Here is a 21204-nt window from a genome sequence, read left to right on the forward strand (position 1 = left end):
TGAAGGGTGTAATGGCTTGTGCAGAAAGCATTCAAAGACTAAAAAGATGTCAAGGAGAGACAAAGCAGCTGGAGTTTGGGGAGAGCTCTCGGATTCCACTCTCATGATAGGTATTTCTCTGGCCGTCATTGTCTCAGGAACTCAATGTTGCTTACACCCAAAGTGTTTTGGCTTGAATAAAGGTTAATGGAAGAAACTGGCTGCTGTGCTAGCCAAAAGCAATTGGCCTTTATTGAAGGGAGTATTGCAAAAATACAGAGGATCAAACTTCTAGTTTCCATGTGGAATTAAAATTAGAGTAATGCTGTGACCATCACAATTAGGTATGAGAAGAGCAATTTAGTTGAAGCAAGGACTTACTCTGAATCTTTACACAGACCATGATACTGAACAATATTGTGAAAAATAATAGATTTGCTTTTGTGGCTGTTTTTCAGCTTTGGGTGGGGTCCGGAGAAGGAATTGCCAGAAATCTCCAGAGCCAGTTCATTCCTGTGAGATTTCTGGTCTGATATTTTCTTGAAAACTCAAGAGGTTTGTATTAGTCTCCAGGCTCCATCTTTCTGGAGAGCTTCCCACCACTTGTGAGCCTGTGTACACGCCATTTTTCCATTTCTCTGGGGTGAAAAAAACCCCAACCCATAGTCTGGATGATGTTGAATTTTCCTCTGAGTTTATAAATGACGTACAAAGAAGCACAATTTTTGGATAAAGCCAGTAATCTGTAATGTCTCAAAGCTTATGAAAACAAAATGTGCATGTGAAAAGAGATGTATGATAAGATGAGCTGACAGTATGTGCACCAGGAGAAGTATGAATTCTCAGTTTCCACAATCTGTGGGGTTGGTGAAACAAGCAGTTTCACAAGTGCAACTGTTTAAGGCTAATATGCCTCTTGAATTGATTCTTTTGACTTGCAGCTGTTAATAACTTTCTAGTAGTCTGGACGAGGTAGCACAGACGTTCCCTTTAGCTTGGTGAAAGCTGCAACTCAGATATTTTTGAGTCATACCTGTGCGCTTTCAGGCCTCAGCAGGGAGAGACTTCTGCGTGCGAATAGCTGAGTATTTAACGTTGTTATCTAACCAAATGTGAATAAGGGCTCAGCTGCCTGGCTCTGTGCTATTATTTCTGTTTGAAAATTCAACTTCATATTGTATGAGATCTCTCTTTTGAGAGAGACAAAGTGCTCCTGGCTTCTGAGGACGATACCTGTCCTTGCCCACCCCCAGAGCGTGGGCCCAGTGAACATCTCCGTCTATTCATTCCTATGACAGCCATAATTATCTTTGACAGAAAGCCTATGGAATGCCTCAGGCAAACACTGGAAAGGGGACAGCAGTGTGGAGAATATACTGCCTTGTGATATAATGGGGTCTGTCTAGAAGATACTGGGTTTGTCATTCTTGAGGAGCTGGCATCCTTTTGTGGTCAAGATTTTGGGAACAATTAATGAAGGCATAAAAGATAGTTTCCAGGAATAAGATTCATTCTTCTTTGCTTGAAATCTAGCAGAAGTTATTAATCAGCTGAAGCAGGGTATAAGCAAAAAAGGTCGAGACAATGTTCTGCTCTACCACCATCATAAGAAGAAGAATTATTTTTGTGGAATACTAAGGTTCTGATATAATAATAAACCCATTTTCTTTTTTCATATTCAGGATTCTCATTTTACATATGGATAATGAGACCACTTTAGAGAACAGCCTTGACAATCTGCTGGTGCTTCCTGTATCTTTGTGCCCTTCATGAATGTCCTAGTCATCCTGATTCCATGGCAATCGAAGAAAGCATGTATACTTGAATAATTTTCATTGTAATTCCTAAAGGCTTGTTTCTGCATTTCCCTTGTATAAGAAAAATTCATATTTCTGCATGCAAGTGTTAAACTACTCATATGAAAGCTGAATGTGTGTGTAGCCTCTTCCTGAGACGAGACAAAGAGTGACATTTAGTGACTGACTTCTTTTCCCCCTTTCTCAGTTCCATCCAGTATGTTTAAGAGTTGAGTTTGGAAAAAACAATGGTCAGGCTTCTGACCTAATGCTTTCAGCATCCCCACAGCCAGTGAAGATGTGAGGGGGAATTAATACAGAGTGTTCTATCCTTTTTTCCCCTCCGTACAAGTTAACTCTGATTTTCAGTAGCGAAAAAGTTTGTGTCTCCTGCAAACAGCTGACTGCAAATTACTTTTTTACAGAGTACCTCAACAGTGGTCTTTTGATCACTGGTGTCCTGAAAAGACCTGATGGCTTGGTGCTGGTTTTGCTTATTTCCAGCTGTTAAATCACACTAGATATCTTCCTTCTGGTTTTTGGTGTGTTGTTTGTTTTATTTTAATGTAAGCGGTAGAGCTAATTGCTATGGAAAGGTTATGTTAAAAAGAGAAAATGGGAAGGAAAAAATGGCCCCTGTTGCAGTTGGTAAGAGAGGAAGTGTCAAGAGAACTACCATTAATCTTGAATCAACACTTATTAAAAAGCTACACTTTTTGCTGCATGTATCCAGGAGACCTGAACAGGTCTGCTTAATATAACTTCTGGAATGGAAAATTTCTTGATGTTCCCTTGAGATGTCCGCAGAAAGGACAGCTTTGTGGTCTGTCTGAACGCAGTTATTAGAACTACTGGTCCAGTTTGTTGGGAAAGGTAACTTACCACTTCATACTGCTGAGGCAGAATAAACTGTGAAGTTCAAATTTTCTCTGTGGGTATTTGGGATGTGACCATAGAAAGCACAGTTCTGTCTCCCATGAATGGATGCTAACCATTCCTTGGCTCTCTCTATAAACAGCAAGGTTTTCTCTGGAGTCCTAAGCCAAATGTTTCCCTTTTTCTCTGCTGTTCTGCACTCTGTTATGTATTTGGCTGTGCTCTCTGTCCCAAAGGTGTCTATGTTCTGGTGGTATTAGGTATGAATAGATTGTCAAGTTCCTTGGGATCCTCCTTGCTGAAAGGAACGATGGAAACTTAATCTTTTTTTGAAGCTGCATGTCAAAAGGCTAATGGCATGTGCCAACTTGTGGCTGGAAAGCAGTAATTTGAGGACAGCAAATACTCATCTATGTAATACTTGTATATGTGATACAGAAATAGTATTATTCATACAGTATGTGCATTTATGTATAGCTACCGAACTAATCATGTGCAGACAGCTCCAGCAACGTATCAGAGTAGATTTCCAGGGTCCCTTAGGTTCAGTATTCTGCCTGTGAAGGGGTCAATGCCAGATGTTTCTTTTGAGTTAATAAGTCTTGGTCCGTGATCAAAACCAAGTCAGTGCTCCCTAAGAGAGGTCCCTAGACTATTAAAAAGTGTACGTGTTGTCTGCCCACCTACATGTGTGATCTCAGAGCACTGAGCACTTCCAGTCCCTTCTGTAATGAGACAATTCCTGTTTACACTCTTGCTGAAGACCCCTGGATTACACAATAAGGATTGACCATGGAGGTGAATTATATACATCATTTAGGGGAAAAGAAAAACCAGTCTGCTAAGAAAAGCTTTTGTTTTTAAGGTTTGCCATACCTAAGAGTTCGGGGAAGTGACTTAGTGCATACTAAGCAATGAGTGAAAGCAATCAGTAAAACTGTGTTATTGTCATTATGACTCTGGGAGGTGTCTTTTAGTAGCAAAAATCAAAAAGGGAGACCATGGCCAAAGCAGTTTTACTGAAAAAACCTGCATACTCTAACGATACTCCCACCAATAATTCCCAGCAAGACATGATGGCTTAACCATCGCATCAGTTTGCTTCTCTCTTGGTCAAAACAGCCTTCAGTCTTCTCCTTTTTTCCAGTACAATTCAGTTAATTATTCCCAGTTCCCTCAACAAGTCTGAGCTCCCACTGGTTCCTGGAGCAATAGTAGCTCATTGTTGCAAATGAGCTTAATCCAGTGTTAGAAGTCTTTATTGTCCCTAATAGAAAATGGCATGAATAGTAAAGGAAAAAATGTGAGATGTTTCCTGTAAGGTTTTAACAACCCTTCTGGGTGTATGATTACGACATATGCTGGGGAACAGTTTTGAGCCGGGTGGCGGTGGGGAGAAGGAGCTCTGGCAGCATTTTAAACCCCCATCTGTACGCCTCATTACAGCGAGCTGCTTGAGAGGACGGGAAGGATGGGAGACAGCTCTTCTTGATCTGAACGTGCTGCTGCTTTTCAGCCCCTTGGGCTTCTCTTTCATTATGGTTTGTCTTTGGCAGGCTTAAATGAGAGGTAAGGCAAAGCTGAATGAGGACCAACACGAAATCTGTGGGCCCTTTGATTGGCCTTCTGCCCTCAGTTTTGAACAAAGCATTTCAGTTCCAGGTGTCTTAGTTCTCTTCAGGCAGGATTATGTTGACACAATGTCTCAGGCATTTTGGAAGGGGTCAGCTTATCAGTGTGGAACCCTGGAGTGTGGAATATTTGACAGTGCTGTGACCTTTCTAGAGACAACGTATTAGAGTATTAAAACTCATTGAGCCACTGGGAAGTTTTGGGCTATATTTTAAATGAAGAACAACGTTCAACGTGGTCTTTTAGCCCTGTCTCAGGATAGACCTTGGACCTATATTGTGTCTTTGTCACCAGTCCTGTCACTGGCCTTGTCTCCTGCTGATCCTGAGTCAAGTCCCTGGATGTACCTACTGGTAACCAAGTAATCAAGTAATCTAGGTGACCTGAACAGTCTAGGCTAGCCTCATTCGTACTTCCTGCTGCTCTCTGAGTATTGGAAGTGCACTATCACATCTGTGATGAAACTGAACAGTGTTCTTGCCATGCACTTAGACACTTTTTATGGCCTATAGTTGCTGGATATTTTCTTCTCTTGTAAAAGTACAGCCTTTCTTGCTGATGCTCCTCAGAGTTCCTGTGTCATCGTGTGTCGTTCTCTTAGCCAGTGTGGGCAGAATATGTCACTTCCAGGAAGATCAGCCACTTAGCGTGGTGGTAAGGCTGCCCAGACGATATGTAGTATCGCTTAGTTTAGATGAATGTCTGTGTGCTTTTTTTTATTTTAGTATCTTTCCCTGCCAATGTTTGTGAATGAAGATTCCCCTTCTTCAGAGAAGAAAGACGGTTTAGTTATTACAGTGCTGGCATGAGCTTTGGGCTTCCAGGTTCAATTTACTTGCATGGTGTGACCCAGCTCAAGCTTCAGAGTGATTCAGTTCCATGTCTGTAGAGCAGGATTCTTTCTTCCTCAGAAGAATAATGTGGCAATAAAAAGTCAGGCCATTTAACTCTCTCATGGTTGCTACAAATGGTTATCTTGTTGGGAGTCTCGTTAGAAAGATGAAGAATCAAAAAACCTTGTAGGACAGGAGCTGCTTCCGATTCTTACCGGTAGGTCAGGTCCAGAGGTTCAGGGAGTCTGTCCTGATGGTTTAGAAATTTTTGGACTAGCATCTTTATTTTCCCTCTATTTTTGGTTGGGGGTTAGGAGCTGAGGATAAAACAAAGAGTTTGAATGTGTTCTTGGCTCATCAATGTCTTTTTTTGTGGGATTCCTCCCTCAGACTTTGGAAGGCATCTCTGTGCCTTTTTTCAGAAACCAGTTTGCAGCTATTTTTGTACACTAATGTTATGGTGTTTGTGTTTTGTTGCATTCAGAACTCCAAGAAAATGCCCAGGATAAAAATGATGTTCCCTTGAAAGCCAGCTTTTCATATGCAGTAAGTGTACAAGTCATCAAATTTCTAGAAGCGTTGAAGGAGCAAGCAGGAAAGTTGGACCCTCTGGAACTCTAAGCTTATTTCAAGGAGCGCCATGCTTCTGTGGTGGAAGGCAGTAGCTTCCTTGCAGGAGACGTCCTTATCACAATGTGCCAACTGCTGTGATATCGTGGTTACGGCCCAGCGTTATGTCATTCTGCCTGTTGCCACAGCAAGTTGTGTGACTTGTGTTTTTAGCTCATGTAAATGGCTTTATTAACATTAGTCACATTCCCTTAGTAGGGTAGAAAACAAGAAGAATGAATGGTAAAGTTAGCGTCATGCACAACAGAGCCATGTCCATTCATTTTGCGGGTTGGATTCTCTGACATTGCAGTTTGTCATTGATTAAATGAAAAAAAACATCAAAATACTTACAAAAGGTCTTCTTCAGTGCTTGCTTTCCTGAGGAATTCAAAGTTAGAGACATAAACCAGACTGCAGCAAGTTGTAACTCTTCAAACATGTAACAAACCACAACCTATAATGGATTATTCCATCTTGCAATGAATGAGGTATATGGGGAGGGGATAGGAATGTTCTTACCTATTGACTGATGGATTTTGTGTGTAATATTTGCATTAGGTGTTTGTGTCAAGTAACGAATCTGTCTCCCATAAAGCATTGGTGCTATTCTTTACATTATTTAGTTTTGTTACTTCAGCACTGCAAATAGCTCTAATTAGGTCATTTAGGAATCCTGTTTGTTGAGATTGTGTTTTAGCAACGGATGAAATAAGTATTTGTACATAATCAAGCTGTAAAATCATGTTTTGCAGACTTTTGAAAGTAGGTTTGTTGTTTCGTCTGGAAGGACATAGTAGAAAGGTAGGACAAGGCTGAAGATTCTGCTGGCAGCTAAGCCTCAGACTTCAGCATCCAGTCCTTCTCACAGTGTGTATCTTTGGAATTGGCAAACGTTAGACAATAGCATTCAAAATAAGTACAAGCTGAAAAAAACTGCTGTGAAATTCTGATGTATTGGGCTTCTTACGGATCTACTCATGAGTGAAATGTTTGTTCAACTTCAGTTATAATCTAGCAGTTCACCACAATAGATGATGTGTCTTCTGAGTCATAGTTTATGTATTGTGACAATTAAGAAAAAACACAACTGATGAAGATTTAGTTGAGACTTCAGGACTTTTATTTCTCTTAGAACTAACTGCTGACAGTCTGCAATGACTATGATCGTTTTTCGTCTCCACATTGCTATACTGGTTGTATAAAACTTGGAAGCTGCGTACATTACCAGGCTTTTACAAAAGTATAGAATTGAAACACAAGTTTTCAAATACATAGTGCTAGGTCAAAGAAGGGAGTAATCTGCTCTTTGAGTCCACGGTGAATAAGAAAAGAGGCAAAATAGCATAAATAGCATCCCTTGGAAACATTTTCTAGCAGTGGGAATATAAAACATTGGAAGGCTGCTTAGGGTGGTTGTGGGGTCTCAATTGCTGGAAGTATTTAAGAACAGGGTAGAGAAGTACTTGTGAAGAGTGCTATTAGTACTATTGATCCTGTATTGGGAGGAAAAGGAGACTTTTTTTAAAAAGTCCTCACTGCTCATCTTTTATATACTTTGGTTTCTTACAACCATAAATATATAAGAAACATTGTAAAACACTAAGCATACCATTTCAGAGGGTGTAGATGTTTTTCACTTATTTTTAGAACTTGACCTTACAAGACTGAAAAATAACTTTTTCCTTCTGACTTTTGTCCTTCACTTGGCAAAGATTAGTTAAAAACACAGAGATGGAAAGTATTTTAACTTTAAACTAGTATGAGCTTTTCTTTTTGTTGTTTGTTTGTGTGCTTGTTTCATTTGTGATGTCAACTCCAGTCAGGGAAAAAGGTGTAACTAACCTGGCACTGCACAGAGTGCAGAAAAACTTTAACACTGAAGCCCAAATAAACACTATCTGCTGCTCACCTTTTTTTTTTTTTTTTTTTTTTTTTTTCAAATCAGTAATGCTTAAAAAATGATATTGACAAATCTGGAAGATGTTTCCCCATCAAATAACAAGTTCAAATAAATCAGGTACTTTTGAATTTGTCCTTTTCAGACAGACACAGGCATCCAGAAATAATGAACCAAACACTTTCTGATCTGCTACTATGTGTTTAAGCTGTGTTAAAGTAGTGATTTACAGGGATTTCTAGCCCCCAGATCTGAATATAGAAAGGTATAAAATGAGTCCAAAGAAAATAAAGGTAGGAATGACCTCACCTTGTGGAGACACCATGTCTTGCTCAACTACAGAAAGCTCTGTAGAAACTAGCTACATTTTAATTTGTACAGTTATTTTGCTACTGTCAATGAAATGGAAATGATCCCAGAAACTGTTGCAGACTAACGAGAAATGGCTTTGGGTTTCTAGAATAATGTAAAGACTTACTGATCGCTACCTTAATATGCAGAAGACCTGTTTGTTCAGATACATAAAATTAGTGTAATGCAGATTTAATATGCTTTGGTTCATTTCATTTGGAATAAGTCAGCAGTAATAACAAGCAGTACTCTGTCACCATGCTGCCCTACACTAACTGCTGCTGAGGGAAATGAATGTCATTTCTTAGCAGTGAACATTCCTGACTTTACTGAGTTTGAGAACTTGCATCTTTTAAGTACATACTCACAGTTTCCCCTCTTGTGCTGTAACACCTCAGCTAACTGTAAAGTTACTTACAAGTAACGTGCGCTGCCTGTGAGCCAGTTTAATGTACTCTCCAGCCTCCACTAATAAATTTATTATTAGTGACTCTCCTGCAGAGGAGAACAGAGATGGTGACGTATTTGTAGATCATCCACTTTGCAGATTGTCCACATTACCAAAGTCCTCTTTTTCTCATCCCTGTGGAGAGATCCAGGTTTGCTGCTGGTAGCCCTGAATGTTTTAATTACTTTGGGGACTTGCAGCTTGTCAATACAAGGTATTCTTCAGAAGAAAGGGGTTCACTCTTTGCCTTTGCAGTGACTCCAGGAGCTTGGGACATTTCTTTTTTTTAACATCAGTTATTTGGATTCCTTCAGTTCCTAGCAAACCCAAAGAAAATTACCTAACTTCTCTATAATAATGGTTTTGATGAGTTAATTTGGATGTTAAATAATAGGCATATTAGAAAATATAATGAATTTTACACACAATGTGATCACCAGTTTATAGTATTACAAAAGGGCATGTGATTCTGGCAGCTGAAAGTGTTCAGAAAAACACTGAACTCTGTACCAAGGAAGCAGGACTTTTCTGGATAGTGTTTGAGAGCTCTTCCTAGGTACAAATACTGCTCCCTTGCTGGTTGGGGGTCACATTGTTTTACAAGCCAATTTCATGTGGCCTCAGAAATGGTTGTTTCTAGTCAGCCTACAATTTCTTATCAAAAACTGGCAGGTTTTTGGCCCCTGAAAACTTAGAAACACAGAAGTATCCAGTTAGCTGGATACTGGACTTTCAAGCAACTTTTTTATTAGGTGTCTGACTTCAAGGGTTGTTTTCTTTTATGTGGGTTTGTTTGGGTTTATGTCCTGATAGCACTGAGTAATACTTTGCTTAGATAGCAGAAAACATCATTACTGCTCATACATATTTTATTTGCCTTATATTGAATAGTTCCTTTTTTTGTTTCCGTTTCTATTTTTGTAGTACTAGATTTTGATTATCTCATCGTTCTATATGGACATATATTTCTCCATACAAAGCAAAGATGATGTCAGTTGTTTCCGAGGTGACCTCACAAGTGACCCTTGTCCATTCTTCATTCCATTTGAGTTACATTTCTTTCTTTCTCGAGTTTTATTACTTCTCCCTACTTGAAAAAAAAAAACAAACCACCAGATATTTTTTTTTTACATAGTTGGCAAGAACCTTCCTTTATTAACGACCTATCAGGCTTCTGTTGAAGTAATATGCTTTTTCCTTAAAACTCTCTGCTACCATAACAGGTACTAATGGGCTTCCTTGCTTGCCATCTATCAGGGTCCTGGACTGAGCAGTCTGGGAAGTCTGAATGCCTCTCTCACCCCTTGCCAACAGCATCTTCAAACATCAGCTGGATGGACATCAGCTGTCACTGTTTCAGGTGAAAGGCTTGGTCTCTGTGGGATGTGTGACAGGGCATTTTTCATTCACTCCCCATTTGTTGCTATAAAATAAAATTTGTAAATAATATTTCCCAGAACATCACTGCAAAAACCAGTGTATTTTATCTTTAATATAATCGGTTGCCATGGTTTTGATTTGTCCAGAAGTACTCAGAAATGCTAAAACTTGGGAAACTCAGTTGTTCTGAGTTCCAGCTAAACCACTTCAGCTTACCACAAGTATCAAACCCTCAAAGCTGATTTACCTGTGGGTTGACAGCGGGAAGTCACTTGCGGTGTGTAACATGAGATGGCATGTGTGCCAGACAAGCAGAACCATGCAAATACCACCTAGGTAACTCATGCAGATTTACTTTGTTTTCATTATAAATTTGCTTGTTGCAAGAAAGTGTAAAATCTGTCTGCTGCAGCATTCCTGTATAATAAAACTAATAATATTTATTTGCTTACTGTAGCGAACATGCATGCCCACCAGCGCCTGCAAGACTGCACCCAGTTACCTTCGAGAACTGTGCACAGCCACAGGGATAGGAAGTTTCTTCCTGAACATGGGAGGTCTGAGGTCAAAATGAGAAAAAAATCTTTTATGTAAATATCCAAGGATCCTGCTGCTCTAACACTTTTAAGACTGAGCTACTGTTTCCTGGGGCTTTCCTGTTGGTGTCCCCAAGGGTGTTGTATGATCAACATACTGACAGATTTCACAATCAAACAGTGAGAATGTGTGATCAAGAACTTCACTGATCTCCAGACTAACCCTTTTTACAGGTCACAGTTTAACTTGCAATTTCCTTGATGTAGTAGCTTTAAGATTTTCTTTGGGCAGATTTACGTTGGCTGCTCTAGATGGATTTCTCAATCCGCTCTGTGTCTTCTGCTGGAAAGTGCTGGATTGAGACTGACTGATGGAAAATGCTGGATTGAGACTCATTGCTTTGCAGACAAGAAACGACAAAGTTTGCCGTCCTTTCATGCCGTCACTTGTGCACTGTATCCTTCCTTTAAACAAGCCTGGGTGGGGGGTAATAAGAACATCAGCCTCTAAGGGCTCATACATTTGCCCAATCCCTCTCCGAAATAGGATGTGATCGCTCCTCTTTGGAGCTGGAAGATGATTCAATAATTCTGCCCCAAGAGTGAGTGGTGAAGCTGTCTTTTGGGAGTTCAAAGAGCCTTTTCTGAAATTCTAGTGAAGTCCAGATGTCTCATAGCTTTTGTGATCTTGTGAGCAATTTTAGAGGGAAAATCTGTGGCGGATACGGCTATGAATCATCCGTCTATCCTGTGTTCATGAAGAAGAAATAAAAACCCCAATCCAAAAAGAATCCATTTAATTCTGGAATTTTCTGACCTATTTTGGTGCAAGCTGGTCTAAAAAAAAAAAATTAAACTACTCTCCTGATGAGTTTCTCATATTGTTTACTTTTGCAACGTTCTCTGTGGACTAGCAGCCAGAAATGACGTCCACCCTCGTCCAGCATCAGAGAATAAGAACTTCAGAGGAAGGAATGCAACTTCATAAATAGCAAACCACAGACACTAATGGGGAGCAGAGGCAAACCTGCAGGTTAAAAATTCGTTGCAAGAGAAGCCCATACATCCATACTGCCTGGAGATTCAAAGATGATTTCAGCTCAAGCCTTTGTTTTTCTCCTCTTCCTCTCTTGTCCTTTTTCATCATATCAGCAGAGAAGAGCAGGTAAGTAATTTTAATTATGTCTATATTTTTTGGACTTGTATGCTTTCTAGACTCCTACAAAAATTTTGTTTTGCAGAAGGGAATAGGAAAAAGGTAACATTTCAATTGTATCTACTGAAAGCTAAAAACAATGTTTAGGGATTTTGTAGTTTCATATGAAACACGAAGCTTAACTGTTTGAATGTTCAGTCTTACATTTTTCCCCAGTTCCACTCCTGTGTAGTGAAGGTTTTTTTGAGAAAAGCATTTATTCTAGGGCAACTGGAAATTGTGTTGTGTTTTGTAATGACCTGCAAGAGACACATCACATTACATTAATCTGCATTTTTCATGTGATTTAAGTTAAAAAACCAGACCATACAGAATGTCCTATATCAGGATCCTTAGATAGTCTCTGCTTGTGCACACAGAGCTAAGGGAAGCTTTGACTTCTAGGAATGTAGCCATACTAAATTCATTAGAAAAGTTTCACTTCTGTGAACAGCTTGTTAGGGGAATGCTCAACTTGAAGAGCATTCGTGAGATCTGGCAGACCTAGGCTGTGGACCAGAGAGTCAGGTGTTTGCTTGTGGAGACAGAATGAGTCTGTGGAGAAGGACACATAGTAATGCAAATGTCTGCAAGTGCATAGATTTCCTTTGGAAATCGCTCCTGAGTGGTTGAATCATTATTGTGAATTTGAATATTAAAAAAAAACCCAAACTTTTATTTTCATTTACATCTTGCTACTAGGGATGGAAAATTCTTCCCAAGAATAACGGAAGCTGCCTGAAGCCTTCATGCGGAGCTTATTCAAAACCTCTGTTTGAAGTCAGAAATCATGTGCAAGCTCCTTGTTTTCAATAAAATAAGAAACACCACTTTAATTCAGTCTTTCCATCTTAGAATGACACATTTGTGGCTTCAGTTTAGTTCCCAAACCAACATGTATTGGAGACGTTACAAATATTCATGAAGTCCTCTTGGTTCTGTGCAGAGAAGATCCATGAGGCTCTCTGGCTCATTTGTTACGTGAGAATGCCGAAGTTGTTGTACTAAGTCAGTAGCACGAACTCCCATCCTGCCTTCAGCACTGGCAAATTGTTCATGCTCAAGGAGGCAGACCCCTAACTCCGGTTAATTTTCCCCTGGATGCACAGTGCTGTTTGTAGAAGATAATGTTATTTCTCTCTTCATAAAGGATTGCTTGCACTGTAGGCATGGTGTGACTTCTGCTAGGGGCTGGATTAACCTAAGAAAAACTAGAGAAATGAGGTGGTACTTTCTCATGGCAGATAGGAGAATACCAGAGTTGAACTTCGTGTCCAATTGTTTTTAAATGGTTCAAGTTCTCTTAAAACTTACATAATTCTAGAAACAATGAGCTACTTCCATTCATGCTTCTTGAGCAAAGCTGGAGCATAGACTAGATTCTTAGCATGTCACAAACGACTAGGCAAGTCTAGAATGTAGCAGATGGGAGGGAAAAATCATGTTAATCTGCTCTAGGTGACCTTGTAAGATGATTTATATCCTCTGTTCAGCATAGCTTAAACAGGATTTTGCAATGTTGCATGGATGAGCAGATGTATCCTTTGTGTCCCAAAGCCACTACACAGCAATTTGAAACTGCCGCTGTGTGAAAAGAACCCCTCTCCAGCAAGAAAAAAGTTGGTACCTTGAGAACAGGCCCAGCAACGGCTGATGTGCTGGTTTTCCACGTTCAGTGCTTGGCAGCACGTTTGGGATAGACTCAGCAAACAGCTTTACTTTAGTGGTGCCCTTCACAGCAGCTTCCACAGTACTGAATTATTAATTTGCTTCTTTTGGCAGCAAAGCCTTCCTATGTGCGAACTGCAGAGACCGTGCCAGATTAACAGCTACCACAACTGCCAGACTGCCAGGCCAATTTGTTTGCGGAGGGGTAACTGTTACCTACCTGAGAAGCATGGCTGATTATCACTGCCTGTCCCGCCCAGAGCTAATTGTACCCCATGTGCAAGTCGGTTAATTCCAACAATCTTCTAGTTAGGAACTGGCAGAGACTGGTGTGGAGGAGCCTGTGTCTTTAGTATTAAGCTGAAGTTAATAGTATCAGTTGCTTTGTACTGCTAATGGCTCTTCTGTGTTTTTCTCAACCACTTTGGGTTTTTTAGGAGGTGAAGTTGGGCCAGAAATGCTGGAAGAGATGAGAGAAACTAACCGTGTGCTTACAGAAGTTCGAGACTTGTTGAAACAGCAGGTAGGTGAGAAAGGGACCTAATTCCTTCTATGCTGCACAAGAAAGATCTCTGAATCCTCTGCCACACGTGCTGAGTTCTGGAATTGGGGGGGGGGCTGCTTCTGGTGTTAAGTGAAATGGGCAATAGAACTATTGCACTGCAAACCAGAGTTGAGAGGTGGTCTCCTAGTCAGATTCATAATTCTGAGATACAGCGGATTCATTTGAATTCCAAATTCTGCTGCTCAGAACTGTGTCTGCTGTAAAACAGTGTACATGGAGCACGAACTCTTAAAAAATAAAGACACGCACACACAGTGGGTATATATTTAACTGAAAAAACAAGTCACTTTTTCCTTGGTTTTGTGCGCTCATGAAATCAGTAAAGAGTCCAAACTTGGAAGATGGAAGAGACCTTACAGCCATCTATTAGGGTCCTGGAAAGGGAAGTCATATGGAGTCTAAACAAGCTCTGTATTCACTCTTTCCTCTTCTTTTAATCCAAAGCCTTTCTGGCTCTGGTAGTTTCTTAGGGAATTTGGAACTTCTTGGGTGCTTGAGATCTTTTCCCATTTTAACGAGGAGATGGTGGTTTGTCTGGTCAACTCTCTTTTAAGTATAGAAAAAGGTTCCATTCTCCCTTGATCCACTCTGGGAGCTGAGGGCAGCAGCCTCTGCCTGCCAGATAATTGGAATGGCAGACAGGTCCCTGTGCCAGTGCAAACTGGGCGGCCTCTAATCTGCAAAAACATCTGTTGCATGGAGTTACTCTCACATTTCAGGCTGCTGCATAAATACCCAGTGTTTACTAGGAATCAGGTCAGACATGGTTCCTGGCAGCCTCCAGCAATGATTTCCAGTGTTCCCTTCCAGCTTAGCACTGCTTCTCCATACAGGTTTTCTGTTTGTTCTTTCTCTCACTCTTGCCACCTACTTTTTCTTTTTTTTTTTTTATCCATGGCCTTTTTGTCAACAGCACTTTCAAGACAACTCTTCCTCGGAAGACAAACTTGCACATACAACTGGAGAGCCAAGGTGGCAGTTCATAAGTTCTTAATCTATGCAAAGGTTTTCTAAAACTTACTTTTCCTTGATTCAGCATCTTGGGATGCTGGCAATAAGGATGGCAAAAGGCATAACAATAAAAGGCCAGATCGACTCTCCTGAGCCAAGGCCGAAGGATTCTTGGCACAAAAGAACCGCTGATATTCATTAGCAGTGCTCCAAATTCTCTACTCTGCTCTCTGTCACCCACTTCTGATGGGAGATGTTCTGGGGATTTTCGTTAGATCTGTCTCTGCATTAACTATTCAAAATACATGACCCCAGGCGGTGTTGAAGAGAAGAGAGAATCTAAGATAAAAAGAAAGCTTGCCCTTAAAGCTGGGAGCTGGCAGAGAGGCGTGAGTAGAAGCTTTTGTCCAACTGGAATGACAATCGTGAAAACATAAAGCCCACAGGGTGTGGAAGGGTGGTCCTGAGCATCACTTGTAGATAGCCAGTGAGGCTTTTACAGGACAGAAGTCGGCTGGGGTTGCTGTTTAAGATGCTAGGGATAAATGTTAGCTTGAGACTGACACGCTTAGTTGTGCCTGTCCCGTATTCCTTTCTTCACCAAAGGAACAGCATCTTTGCACTGCTTTACTGAAGCAAGCTTGAAGGAATAGGAGCCTGGAGGAGACCAGAGGAAGTCTGGAGGGAGGAGCTTTCATGAACAGATTCTAAATCTCCTCGTGGCAAGGGCATTAAGGCCAAAGAATAACATAAGCAATATCAGATTAGGTTATTCATGTATCTGCAAAAATGGCTCACAGGGGAACCTCCTCCTGACTTGACTTACGCAGTGCCTGGACTGCAGATAAAGCAGACCTCTCTAGGACTGCTAGTTCAGCATCTTCTAGAGTAGAAGAACCAAATGAAGTAGATTCGTGTTTCTCTATGACACTTGTTTCTGTGTATTCAAGTCAAGTGTTTCCTGCATCTGGGACAGAATATTATTATCAAGTTAGCCTGTAGAAACACTACACCAGGGAGTGACTTATGGCAGGGAATACAAGCCACCTCAGCTTCCAGAAAGTCTGCAACACAGATTTTGGGGTACGAGTTAATTTGTTTGTCAATAGCTGTGCAGTCTCACAGAGACACCCTGTTTTCTGACAGTGGGGCTATTAGTTTGCGTGGGAACAAAACTCAGCCTTTGGTGGTTCTTGTTTTCTTCTAGATTAAGGAGATAACATTCCTGAAGAATACAGTCATGGAGTGTGATGCCTGTGGTGAGTTACTGAGCCCAGTCCTATGTTCAGCTGCCTCCTCCAAGTCCTTTGTGCCGTTGTGTCCAAACAAAAGTAAAATGCCACCTGTGACCATCTCCCCAAAGGAAATGGCTTGTTTCACAATTATCCCGAGTGTCACAGGGTAATACTCAGTGATGCTTTTTTCCCCCCACAGCATTCTGCACACATGGACCAGTGTTCCATGCTGTTCTTGTGGTTCAATAGCTGAAGCCGTTACCCCTTCCCTGAGCATGGGGTGCAGAAGTAGCCTTAAAAAGCTTATCTTTCCTTCCAGCAAAACCCAGCATTTGCTTACTTCCACTATTTCTGAAGTAAGCTTTGTTAGTGGTGGTGTGCCATACCACGCTGTACTTCTCAGGGTAGCCGCATTCTAGTGCGGAAAGCTGCCCAACCACATCTCCTAATAAGCCAGCCCATGGCTGATGTTAGAACTGCCTGGGAATGCACACTGGGTATCCTGTGGGATATAGTTGGCTACTCCTGAGCTGCAAGTGGAAGAGAACATCACCCCCAAGAGGCATTGCTGCGCTATTCCTTCCATCCTAGTGCTGCCACCATCCAAGCAGAGGTTTACAGAGGTTTCAGGAAACAGGGTCATAAATTTTCCCATATAAGTCTTGCCCTGTGCTCCCCAATAAATGTGTGGGTTTTTTTCTAGACTGGAATTTACTTCCAGTGTATCTGGCTTTCAGAAAGCATGGTTCTTGGAGATGCTCTATTATTTGCCAGTACACTCAAAGGGTGGAGCAATAACCACTTCTGCATTTGGAGAGATTGTACTTCTGCTGGAAAAGAGATTAGCCAAAGCTTCTGGGACCTGCAGTACACAAATGCATTCATCCACAGCAATTGTTTTAATAATTTGCTCATAAAACTGTCCTGAACTTTCTCTCTGTTACTTGATTTCTGCCTTTCCCACTTGCTGTTCTGCTTTATATGCGTTCTTCTCCTGTACTCCTTACTGTAGAATTTGAGCCTTTTTTAGTCATGCATTGAACAATGTGACTCACAGCAGTTGTGTGCTTCTCTCGTTATTTCTCAGAAAGAGAAGCATGAAGAGAGGAGGCCTTGCTTTTAGTGAAGATTTTGCAGCTGGCGGTGGTGGAGTGTTGGGGTTTGGTTTGTCTTGTTTCAGGTTTTTTATGTTGGGCTTTCAAGCTGGAGAAAGTAGGAGCAAAAAGTGTCCTTGCCACTTGGAGTAGTGGGTGTGGGAGACTCGTGACAATTCTAGATGCTGGGAAAGTTTATTCACAGTCTTGAAAGTTATTCACAGTCAGTAAAGTTCTGCATCTCATACAGATTAATTTTGCAAGTTCTCTTGTGCTGTCCTTATCATGAGGATAAGGACAAAAACCTGGCATTTGGCCTGAAACCTTTAAGGAAGGCTGGTGTGCAGCAGTGTGGGGACAGGCTCGATGTGTTCAGAGTGCTTCTGGATAGGACTACAGTAGCATTTTACATGGGTTACACTTTCCTACACATCACACATAATGCTTTGGGCTTAGATAGACCACATTGCTGTGTTCCAGCCTAGAATGTCTGCATAACAGATTGATTTCTCATCTGTCAGGATGATGTGAGGTTTCCTAGTCCTGTGGAGACAGCAGGTAGCATGTTATGTATAACATTATGGCATGAGAGCCTTCCGTGAGCCTGATGTGAGTGCATTCCTGCTACGAACCAAGCTGACCTGTTTAACATGCCTGCCTTCTACAGCGGAGATTTTGGCTGACAGCCCTCCACAATGCTTCCCAGATTTAAGCCTGTGTGGGTTCTGCTTTAGCCAAATGTCCATGCCACCACTGAGGTGTAGTTATAGAGGAACCAAGGAGAGAACCAATCTCTGTTGGACTCCACAAGCAAGGGCATTACACCAATGAGGAGGGTGGCACAACAAGAGTTTTGGACTGGGAGCTAAGACTTCTGGGGTTGCTTATCTATTTTTTGCCTGCTTTGACTCAGAAATCTGTCAAACTGCTGCTTCTGGCTTCATTTTTGTTTACAAAACAGTGCTACAACTGCTCAGCTCTCAGAAAGGTTGTGAGGAAATGTCTGGGGTGTGAAGCACACTGATATCTTCTGAAACAATGGGACCACCTGATGATAGCCTCTGGCAGAGACAGCTCTGTTCTTAACATTCCTCTTGTCCTGTAGGCATGCACACTGAGGTGACAGGCCCTGTCATCACTGTGACACAGTTTAACAGATGCCTCCCGAACTCCTGCTTCCCTGGAGTGACCTGCACTGAGACTGGCACTGGCTTCCGCTGCGGACCCTGTCCCCCAGGTTATTCAGGCAATGGGTCCCACTGCACAGATATCAATGAGGTAAAACACGAGTAGAACAGGCTGGGAGTTACAAAACTGGCTCGCTCCTGTTGGAGTGTTGCACGTTTATCTTGTAGTTGTAAAGAAAAGTCTTGCAATTCCCTTAGGAGGTGAAGTTCAACAGAAACATCATTTCAATGGAAGGAAGTCTGGATCTCGCCCTCCTTAAGCTCTGTTCCATGTTGGGTTTATATCCAGTCTAGCTAGGCATTTCTTTCTAAAAGATACATGGGCTCCAACAAAATAAATCTTTTCATTTGTGCCACACAGGAAGGCGAGTTTGGAAGACCAGAACAGTCCCTTTTGGTCTTACAATCTTTTGAGCTAAAGGCTGATGAGTTGTTAGAGATAAGATTTATTATGTGTGGAATGGAATCAAAGCTTCCCGAATAGTCCTTTATACAATAAATCTTACCACACTACTTGCTTTACTTCTGCCTTTAAACCTTGTGAGGCAGATACTGTTTAATTTATGTTTTTTTTAGAACGTGTGGCATTCTGTCAAGTTTACTCTCTGCATGTTTGCAAAGTTTTACTCAACCATTATTTCTGCGTGTCCATAAGATTCCTTAGTTCTGTGGTTCCCAGACCATAGTCCTGTGCTCACTGCTTAGTCCACCAAGTAACTCTTAAGTGCCTTGCAAAACCATACAACCTCCATGGCACTTCAGTTCAAAAACCTGCTGAAGTTAAAAGGGTCCATGAGAGATTTTGAGATTGATGATAATCTGTTAGTCACCAAAATGTGGGAACCACTGTATTACTGTAATGCATCTGCTGGTACGGAGCATAAGTATTCAGTGAAAATAATGAAGTGTTGGAGAAAATAAAGCAAGCATTAATAGCAATTTTGGAAAGACTGTTGCTTCCCAGAGAAGTAAACAAACAACTGTTCTTGTCTTTCAAAACCAGTGTAAGAAATTATCCAGTTCTCTGGATTCAGAGACTGCCAGGAAGGAAAGTGTGCAGTGAAGCCAGCTCTTTGCCTGGGCAATTGATGTCACCTAAGAAGAATTAGTCCTGAAAGTTGATTTGTTTTACTTGTCTGCACATACTGGAACTTGGGAGAACAACTGAGATGGGGAAACTGCATTTTCCACTCGCAAGGAAAGCCAGGAACTTCTATGCATTTTTGGTTTATTCTTTAAAAATAAAAGTACAATAGCTGGATCTCACCCAGCAAGGCCTGCTTTGAGCTGCCTTCACAGCTGGCGTGGAACGAGCCTGCCTCACAGTTCTGCACAACCTTTTTCTTGTTTACAGTGCAATGCAAACCCCTGCTTCCCAAAGGTCCAGTGCATTAACACCACCCCTGGCTTCCGCTGCGATCCCTGCCCTCCTGGCTTCACTGGGCAAATGGTCGAAGGGGTTGGACTAGCTTATGCCAGGGCCAACAAACAGGTAAGGCTCAGAAACATTTCTGTATCCTTCAGAAGCCGTTAACTCTTTCCCCTCTGTAATTGTAATGCAAAGGTCTTGGCACCTTCAAAGAAATGGGAGGGAAATGCAAGATGACTGCATTGTGCTGGGGGGGAGCCTGACGCAGTGAGAGGAGGCTTGCCAACGATGTCCCAGCACATCAGCAGCAGTGTGCCCTCTACTCCAAGACCTTACCTCTGCTGAATTTATGCTGGACAGAATGTTACGTCTCTGACACATTTGTGGCTCTGAAGCCAGACTGGAGAATCCTTCGCACTAGGATACAGAAGAGTTTGTGCAGCTACTGCCCGCCCCCCCTGCCCCAACGCTTCCCTGACAGCTGTAGGCAGATTAAAGTAAAAAAAAACAAAACACCCAACCGCCTAGTCTTAGTATGGTTTATAAGAATATATTGCCAAAAGCAGGAACGGCATGTGGCTTGTGTTATTTAGAGAGCTGCTAGCTGGTCATAGGACACAGTCTGTGACCTTCTTGCTCCATTGACTCTCTTCTGTCCTTTTACAGTAAGGAGATACTCTGACAGCTCAGCTCAGAGCTAAGCTATTTTGCCAGGCTAAAATCTCTGGTGACTCTGTAGAGGGTGACCAGCTTGCTGGGGGGTAGGAGTATTGTTGGGATCTGACTGAAGCTGGTCTGAAGGAGAACCTTGAGCTGTGGGTCCTAGCAAGGTGTGACAGGAGCTTTGCTTCTGCATCTAGTGATGCCCTAATCCTCTAATCTGATGTGGTGTCTGTTTAAGAGTGAAGTTAATGTCTATTTTATCATTCCCGGACAGGTCTGTACTGACATCAATGAATGTGAGACAGGTGCTGCCAGAAATTGTGTCCCAAACTCTATCTGCATCAATACACGGGTAAATATTATGGGAAAGCCTCACATGGGTGTCTCTTCCCCAGGCTCTGGGGCCTCTGTTAGCTGTGGCAGTCCAGCCGCTGAGGAAGGTTACAGCAAAGGTTTGCTGGGAATGACGTTCTAGTTAATTCCCTATTGCTTTTTCTTGCAGGGATCCTACAAGTGCGGGGCTTGTAAACCTGGCTTCGTTGGGGATCAGGTCACTGGTTGCAAGAGCCAGACAGTGAGGCGCTGCCCTAATGGTGAAATCAGTCCCTGCCACGAGAAAGCACAGTGCATCGTGGAGCGCGACGGGTCCCTCTCCTGCGTGGTAAGGGCCAAACCTCCCTGCGCCTGGGGGGAACCTCCCTGCGCCTGGGGGCTGCTGGCTCCCCTTTCCCTCGCGCTGTGCTCGCTCTCCTGGGTCTGCCACTGCCCTCTCCTGGAGAGCATGCCTTCCCTGCGCAGCCCTGCTCCCCACCACCACCTGAGCCAGGGCAGGGCCTCTTTCCGTGCTCTCCGGGGAAGCTGGACCGCTCCTGGCACCTCAGATCCACTGTTGTTTGTTTGTTGGGATTTATTTGTTTGCTTGTTTGTTTGTTTTTCC

General features: G+C 42.1%; 1 protein-coding gene across 7 annotated transcripts in view; it reads left to right on the top strand.

Annotated features, from left to right (window-relative positions):
- COMP (cartilage oligomeric matrix protein) overlaps positions 1-21204 on the top strand; it is a 37395-nt gene that overhangs the window by 9966 nt on the left and 6225 nt on the right. For 3 of the 7 annotated variants that reach the window (XM_055707973.1, XM_055707979.1, XM_055707978.1), the window contains 8 exons: positions 1662-9784; positions 10262-11505; positions 13641-13726; positions 15927-15978; positions 18154-18326; positions 19590-19727; positions 20542-20619; positions 20770-20928. In XM_055707973.1, the coding sequence (XP_055563948.1) occupies positions 11430-11505; positions 13641-13726; positions 15927-15978; positions 18154-18326; positions 19590-19727; positions 20542-20619; positions 20770-20928 (762 nt within the window). In that variant the 5' untranslated portion in view covers positions 1662-9784; positions 10262-11429. The remainder of the gene's footprint in view (positions 1-1661; positions 9785-10261; positions 11506-13640; positions 13727-15926; positions 15979-18153; positions 18327-19589; positions 19728-20541; positions 20620-20769; positions 20929-21204) is intronic. The other 4 variants (XM_055707975.1, XM_055707977.1, XM_055707976.1 and 1 more) reach the window with 3 other exon arrangements.

This window comes from Falco cherrug, chromosome 4 (assembly GCF_023634085.1).
Source record: "Falco cherrug isolate bFalChe1 chromosome 4, bFalChe1.pri, whole genome shotgun sequence".
Lineage (NCBI taxonomy): Eukaryota > Metazoa > Chordata > Aves > Falconiformes > Falconidae > Falco > Falco cherrug.